Source organism: Pseudophryne corroboree, chromosome 6 (genome assembly GCF_028390025.1).
Source record: "Pseudophryne corroboree isolate aPseCor3 chromosome 6, aPseCor3.hap2, whole genome shotgun sequence".
NCBI classification, from domain to species: Eukaryota; Metazoa; Chordata; class Amphibia; order Anura; family Myobatrachidae; genus Pseudophryne; species Pseudophryne corroboree.
In genome coordinates this window covers 624,961,527-624,969,544 of record NC_086449.1, presented here as the reverse complement: position 1 = coordinate 624,969,544, position 8,018 = coordinate 624,961,527, and the positions used below count along the sequence as shown (strand labels likewise).

The window sequence follows — 8,018 nt, the reverse complement described above, 5'->3', positions numbered from 1 at the left end:
ACGATGGGGACGTCCCAAAGCTTCCAGAACGGGCGGGAACGGGCGGAGACTGCTGCAGCACCGCCTGCCCAAACTAGGTATCCTCTTTGGCCAGGGTATCAAACTTGTAGAACCTCACAAAGGTGTTCTTCACCGACCAGGTAGCAGCTCGCCATAGTTGCAAGGCCGAGGAAGAACCCATAGATTTTGTAGACTGGGCTTTCAGAGACTTAGGAACAGGTAAGGCTGCCAACACATAGGCCTGTTGGATAGTAAGCCTAAGCCAACGAGCAATGGACTGCTTCGAAGCAGAACAACCGTTCTTCTGTGCATCATAGAGCACGAACAAGGAATCAGTCTTTCTGATTTGAGCCGTCCGCCTGACATAGATCTTCAAGGCTCGCACCACACCCAATGCTTCCGGATTAGTAGAAGTGTCAGAACTGGACAGAACTACAATAGGTTGATTCAGGTGAAATGCAGCCTTCAACAGGAACTGCTGCCTAGTCCTGAGCTCTGCTCTGTCATCGTAAAAGACCAAGTATGGACTTTTACACGATAAGGCCCCCAATTCTGAGGCACGTCTAGCAGAAGCCAGGGCCAGTAACATCACCCTTCTACCATCATCAGAAGCTCAAACCAGGACTGTAGAAATTCCAACATTCAAATCCCAGGGCGCCGTAGGTGGCACAAAAGGAGGTTGTATGTGGAGTACCCCTAGCAAGAAGGTCTGAACTTCTGGCAACAGTGCCAATTTCTTCTGGAAGAAAATGGAGAGAGCTGAAATCTGGACCTTAATGGAACCCAGAGGCAAACCCTTATCCACACCAGCCTGCAGGAAACATAAGAAACTTCCCAAGTGGAACTGTTTTGACGTCACAGGTTTCCTGGCCTGAACCATGGTAGCAATAACCTTTTTGGAAAGGCTCTTGTGAGCAAGTCGCCGTAAGTCCGGGTAGACGAACGGTCCCTGTTGAAGAAGATCGCTTCTTAGTGGTAGAGGCCAAGGGTCTTCGACGGACATGTTCAGTAGATCCGCGTACCACGCCCTTCGAGGCCAATCCGGGGCAATCAGAATTGCCTGGACTCCCTGACTTCTGATTCGCTCGAGCACCCTTGGGAGCAACGGAAATCGGAAGAAACGGGTAGACCAGCCGGTAAGGCCAAGGCGACATCAGTGCGTCCACTGCCCTTGCCTGAGGGTCCCTGGTTCGAGAGCAATACCAGCGAAGCTTCTTGTTGAGACGAGAAGCCATTAAGTCTATCTGCGGGAATCCCCACCGGTGGGTGATCTACTGAAACACCTGAGGGTGGAGTCCCCACTCTCCCGAGTGGAGGTCATGACGACTGAGGAAGTCCGCTTTCCAGTTGTCCACTCCCGGAATGAAGATTGCGGACATTGCTCTTGCATTTCTTTCTGCCCAGAGGACTATCCTTGGCACCTCTCGCATGCAGGCTCTGCTTTTTGTCTCTCCATGCCTATTGATGTACTGCTGTGGCGTTGTCCGACTGAATCTGGATTGCGTGATTCGCGAACAAAGGAGAGGCCTGAAGCAGAGCATTGTAGATCGCCCGAAGTTCCAGAATGTTGATCGGAAGGAGGGCTTCGTGGGCTGACCACCTTCAATGGAACAGCACCCCTTGGGTGACAGCACCACATCCTCGCAGACTCGCATCTGTTGTGAGGAGGGCTCAATCCTGAATCCCGAAACTTCGGCCTTCCAGAAGATTGGAGGACTGCAGCCACCACCCTTGGGAAATCCTGGCCTGAGGCGACAGCCGAATCATCCGGTGCATCTGTAGATGTGATCCGGACCACTTGCTCAGGAGATCCAGTTGAAATGTTCTGGCATGGAGCCTCCAATATTGGATCGCCTCGTAGGAGACGACATCTTTCCCAACAATCTGAAGCAAAGATGGATGGATACACGAGCAGGTCGGAGCACCCTGCAGTCCATCTCCTGAAGTGTTCTCGCCTTGTCCTCTGGGGAGAAACACCTTCTGGGTCACCGTATCCAGTAACATCCCCAAGAACAGGAGCCGCTGAGTCGGTTCCAGGTGGGAATTCTGTAGATTAAGAATCCACCCATGGCGTGACAGAAGTTGGATAGTGTGGTCGATATGGAGCAATAAAAGCTCCCTGGATCTTGCTTTTATCAGAAGATTGTCCAGGTAAGGTACAACATTGACCCCCCCTGGACCCGGAGTTGGAACATCATCTCTGCCATCAACTTCGTGAATACCCTCGGAGCCGTGGACAGGCCAAAGGGTAGTGCCTGGAACTGGTAGTGATCGTCCAAGTAGGGCAAACCTCAGAAAAGCCTGATGAGGTGGCCAAAATGGAATATGAAGGTAGGCTTTGGAACCACAAACAGGTTGGAGTAATAACCCATGACTCATTGTGGTATCGGTTCTGGGATAAGGACCTGTGACTGGACCAACTTTCGGATGGCCTGTTGCAACGTAACCTGCATATCCTCCAAAGCTGGTAAGCTTGATTTGAAAAATCGTTGGGGAGGAGCACCGTCGAACTCCAGCTTGTAGCCCTGAGAAGTGAGGTCCCTTATCCTGGCAGGAGCTTTCCCAGATGCAGCTGAAGTGACGCAGTCGGGCTCCACCTCAAGATCTCCTCGGGGTGGGTGGGCACCGTCATGCTGAGGACTTAATGGAAGCAGAACTGATGCTCTGTTCCTGAGAACCGGCGGTTGCGGGTCTTTTTAACTTACCTCTGATGCCTCTATTTGCATTGGAGGCACCTCTGGCCCTAGAACGAAATCTGTTAGACCGAAAGGACTGAACAGACAGCCCCGGGTAGGAACGCTTAGCCGGCGGGGCCCCATAGGAGAAATGTGGATTTCCCAGCAGTGACTTTGGAAATCCATGTATCCAACCCCAAAGAGCCATTCCCCTGAAATAAGGAGGGATTCCACACTGCGCTGTGATTCTGCGTCCGCTGTCCAATGACGCAACCACAAAGACCTGCGCCCTGACACTGCCATGGCAGAAGTCCTAGCATTAATATTCCCCATTTCCTTGAGCGAATCACACAGGACGCGTGTAGTGTCCTGAATATGCCTTAGGAGGGTCACTGTAGTGACCAGAGGCATAGCCCCGGAGACGCCCTCCTGAATTTGAGTAGCCCACGAATGAATAGCATTGGTCATCCAGCAACCCACTATGACCGGCCTTTGCAGTACACCTGCTGCCATGTAAATAGAATCGAGTGTAGCCTCTATTTTTCTGTCCCCAGGATCTTTTATAATAAAGGAGCCCGGGACCGGCAGCACCACCTTTTTGGACAGTCGAGAGACTGATACATCAACCCCTGGGGGTTCTTCCCAAAATTTCCTACCTTCAGGAGTAAATGGGAAAGTGCGCAAAAACTTTGACACTTGGAAAAAATTTTGTCTGGATTTTTCCAGGCCAACTTGAATAGGTCATCTAACGCTGCAGAATCAGGGAAGTGACATTAGGCTTGTTTTGTGTAAAGAAAAACGACTGCTGTGACGCAGCATCCTCTAGAGGGAGCTTTAACACGTCCCGTATAGCCAGTATGAGGGGTTCAATACCCTGAGCAGAATCGGAATCCCCAGTAACAGAATCCAAGTCCTCCCCATCCTCCTGTATTTCCTCATCTGAATCAGAGAGTAGAGCAGGTAAACCACGCTTCTGTGGTGCTGCATGAGAGGGGGGGGGATGAGTAACATCTGCCCTAGCAATTAAATCTGCATTAGCCTGTTGTAGTAGCTGAGTTTTCTGTACATTTGCAGTGAGCTGGGATAGCATATCAGCCATCATAGTTTTTAGCCAGGAAGGCTCTGGACCCTCTGCCCAAGCCCCTTCACTGATTTGTGAAGATTCGCTGCATTGTAAACAAGAAACAGAATCAGATAATACTGGAGAGAGTCTAGTGTGACATACACTGCACAGCTTGTGTTTACCCATGTTTCACAGTAAGCACAAGAACATACACACAGACAGTAATACTTTTCAAGCCTGCCCTTCACCAGCACACCCCTAGCTGCACAGTCCCAGTGAGGCTGACCGCTATTTATATCACAGTAACACTAATAATTTCTGTCCTGTAGAGGACTCAGATAGTTTACAATAGCGGATCTCCCCCTTTGCTACACCCTGTACCAGTTTGCCAGCGTGTCTTGTGAGGCAGAAAGCTCTGTGTGTGCTGTCTGTGGCTGCATTAAGCAGAGGAAGGCGCCAAAATGCCTCAGGTCCCGCTTTGAGGTAGCTCTGCCCCCTCCAATGGCGCCGGAGCTACAGTGATTTTTTTTATACTGGCAATGTCTCCTGTTTGCTTAAAAACATCACACAAGTGCTAGTTCAAGCTGTTTTTAGCCAATCTACACAGGTGGGGGGGGGGGCCTCTAGCGGGTCCCCCACAGGAGTGTCCCGTATGCTGAGCCGGTGTTCAACCACACCTTGAACCAGGGGGACCCGCTAGCGGCACCCCCGGTTTGTACTCACCACAGTCGTCAGCCTTCAACCATATGTTAGGGGTGTGAGGCGTGCTGCGATTGTGACAGCCAAGGCGCAGTGCCCGCTGAACAACCCCCCCCCCCTCAGGATGGTGGTCCTGCAGCGGGGAAGCGGCTCTGCACCTCTCAAGGCCGGTGACCGTACCCCCCTAACTCGCACGGTGCAGGTATGCTGTTGCCCAAACAGCATACCGAAAATAACAAACGTTTAAAAGAAATTGAAGAAAACTCTCTGGAGCTGCAGAGATATGCATCCTCTCCTGAGGGCACTTTTTTCTAAACTGTCTGTGGGAGGGGGCATAGAGTGGAGGAGCCAGCACACCCAATGAAGAAATTTAAAGTGCACCGGCTCCTTTGGACCCCATCTATACCCCATGGTACTAAGTCTCCAAAATATCCCTTATGGATGCTAGAGAAAAACTGTATCAAACAAACATCGGGGGTCATTCCAACCCGATCGCTCGTTGCAGTTTATCACAGCGCAGCGATCGGGTCAGAACAGAGCATGCGCCGGCGTTGTCTAGCGATCGCCCCTGCCTGATTGACAGGCAGAGGCGGTCGCTGGGTGGGAGGGGGCGCGGTCCGACCAACGCAGGCGTGGCGGGACCGTTGGTGGGGTGGGCTGCGGCGGCGGCTGCATGACATCACTCGCAGCCGCTGCGACCCGGGCAGCGAAGAGGTTCACCCGGCCAGCCGCAGAAGCTGCGCTGGCTGGGAGTTGCTCCTCATTTCTGCGGGGAGGGAAGGGGGGGCACCGACATGCGGGGCGGCCTAGCCCTGTGCTGGGTGTCCCCCCGCATGTCTGAGTGCCTAATCGTAGCTGTGCTAAATTTAGCACAGCTACGATCAACTCGGAATGACCCCCATCTTCTCTTAATCTTTGCAGTTTCATCCGTGATTTTCAGTCTTCTGGTACCTGCAGGCTGTGTTTAATCTCAGACCAACAGAATAAACCAAAGATGCTCAAAACTACACAATAATCCAAGAAGACTGTATTTGCATTGGCTAGAACCAAACCTGGCGGGTAACTGCATTAATTATGCCGGTATGTAAAATGCAAACTGTGATCTGATCGTGATAAAACAAAAGACATAAAATTTAAACAAGATCTGGTTTTATTTTAAATATGAGACAACAAAGCTTAATAGTTCATATGGGAAACATATTAAATTAAGAAGATTTAAAATTCTTTGTAACCTCTGCACTGTCAGTGGAGCTGGCAATGAAATCCTGTCCCTTCTAGAAACAAATGATACCTCTAACAGCAGTGGCATTAATATTGCACAATTACCAATGTTTTGGCAGGACAATTCATAAAAATACATGATTCCTATGAAAAGACTTCCTGAATATTTCTGTCTTTAGCAAAACCAGAATACTGTAATTTTCCACTGTATGAAGTGCTATGTTTATTCATTCCAACTGCTTCCATTCAGTCCACCATGTACACCAACGTGTTTCCAATGTCTGTCTTCAGGCCATTGTCTGCAATGTGCACTCTCTTCTCATTCAGGTCAATGTGGAAAGCAGCTTGCGGAGGTATCACAGTTTTACCACTTTCTTCTTTACCGAGAACCGGAACACGACGTGGCCCCAGCAGTGGGTCATCATACCGCATGAGCTTCACCTTTGTGACATCTATAAAGAATTATTGTTAAAGCACTGTCAATATAAAACTAAGAATATATACGTACAGTAATAATAGGATTTTAATTACCTAACGGTAAATCCTTTTCTCGTAATCCGTAGAAGATACTGGGGTCCACATTAGTACCATGGGGTATAGACGGGTCCACTAGGAGCCTTGGGCACATCAAGAAATCAATAGTGTGCACTGTCTCCTCCCTCTATGACCCTCCTACCAGACTCAGTCTAGAAACTGTGCCCGAGGAGATGAACATACTTTGAGAGAAGGATAGTTAAGGATAGTGGTGAGATTCCGAACCAGCACACACAACAAGAGGAAAGCCAAGCTAACCAAACTTGAAACAGGAACAGCAATGGCCGAACTAACATTACTTAACCAAGTAACCATGCAGGAAGAACGAAGCACTGGGCGTGCGCCCAGTATCCCCTACGGACTACGAGAAAAGGATTTACTGGTAGGTAATTAAAATCCTATTTTCTCTTACGTCCTAGCGGATACTAGGAATCTATTTAGTACCATGGGGAAGTACCAAAGCTCCCATACCAGGTGGGACAGTGCTGAGGTCCCTGCAGAACAGATTGGCCTCTGAGGACCTTCAGTTTGGTTAAAGTATCGAACTTGTAGAACTTACCAAACATTTTTGAACCAGACCAAGTAGCTGATCGGCGGAGCTGTAAGGCAGAGACACCCCGGGCAGCCGCCAGGAAGAACCCACCGACCTAGTCGAGTGGGCATGTACAGATCTAGGAATCGGCAAACTTGCCGTAGAGTAAGCATGCTGTATAGTAAGCTTGAACCAGTGAGCAATAGACTGCTTTGAAGCAGGACACCCAATTTTATTGGGATCATAGAGTACAAACAGCGAGTCCGATTTTCTGTAATGAGCTGTCCGTTTGACATAGACTTTCAAAGCCCGCACAACATCCAGGGACTTTGAAGTGGAAGAGGTGTCAGTAAGCACCAGAACCACAATAGGCTAGTTGATGTGAAACGCAGACACCACCTATGGAAGAAATTGCTGACGAGTTCTGAGTTCAGCTCTATCTTCATGAAAATTCGAATAGAGGCTCTTGTGAGACAATACACCCAATCAGACACACATTGCTGGTCTTAGCTTCAGCAAGACGTAACGGTCTTCCACGTAAGAAACTTTACATCAACCTCCTGTAAAGGCTCAAACCATTCAGACTGTAGAAACTGCAACACCAGGTGGAGATCCCAAGGTGTCGTGGGAGGCACAAAGGGCGGCTGGATGTGCAGAACACCTGTCAAGAACGTCTGAACCTCAGGGAGGGAAGCCAACTGTTTTCGGAAGAAAATGGACAAGGTCAAAATCTGGACTTTTATGGAGCCCAGGCGTAGGACCACATCCACACCAGACTGCGCAAAAAGCAGAAACCGACCCAGTTGAAAATCCACCGCAGGAATTTTCTTGTTTTCACACCAAGACATGTTTTCTCCAAAACCAGTGGTAATGTTTAGACGTTACCCCTTTTCTGGCTTGGATCAGGGTAGGAATTACCCTGTCCAGAATTCCTTTCCGGGCTAAAAGTTGACGCTCAGCCTCCATGCTGTCAAACGTAGCTGCGGTAAGTCTTGATAGACGAACGGCGCCTGTTGCAGAAGATCCTCTCAGAGAGGTAGAGGCCACGGATCCTCCAGAAGCATGTCCAGTAGATCCGCGTACCAAGCCCTTCTTGGCCAATCCGGAGCAATGAGAACTGCCCGAACCTTTTCCCTTTTTATTCTTTTGAGAATGTTTGGGATCAGTGGAAGTTGTGGAAACACATACACCATCTGGTAGGCCCATGGAGCCACCAGAGCGTCCACCGCCACTGCCTGTGGGTCTCTCGACCTGGAACAATACCGCCTGAGTTTCTTGTTGAGACAAGAGGTCA

At 49.7% G+C, this 8,018-nt stretch overlaps 1 protein-coding gene across 1 annotated transcript in view; it reads right to left on the bottom strand.

Moving 5' to 3' along the window:
- Positions 1-5,569: 5,569 nt before the first annotated feature.
- Positions 5,570-8,018, bottom strand: part of LARS1 (leucyl-tRNA synthetase 1) — a 211,236-nt gene continuing 208,787 nt past the window's right edge. The window contains exon 32 of the mRNA XM_063928113.1: positions 5,570-6,110. Within this exon, the coding sequence (XP_063784183.1) occupies positions 5,905-6,110 (206 nt within the window). The 3' untranslated portion in view covers positions 5,570-5,904. The remainder of the gene's footprint in view (positions 6,111-8,018) is intronic.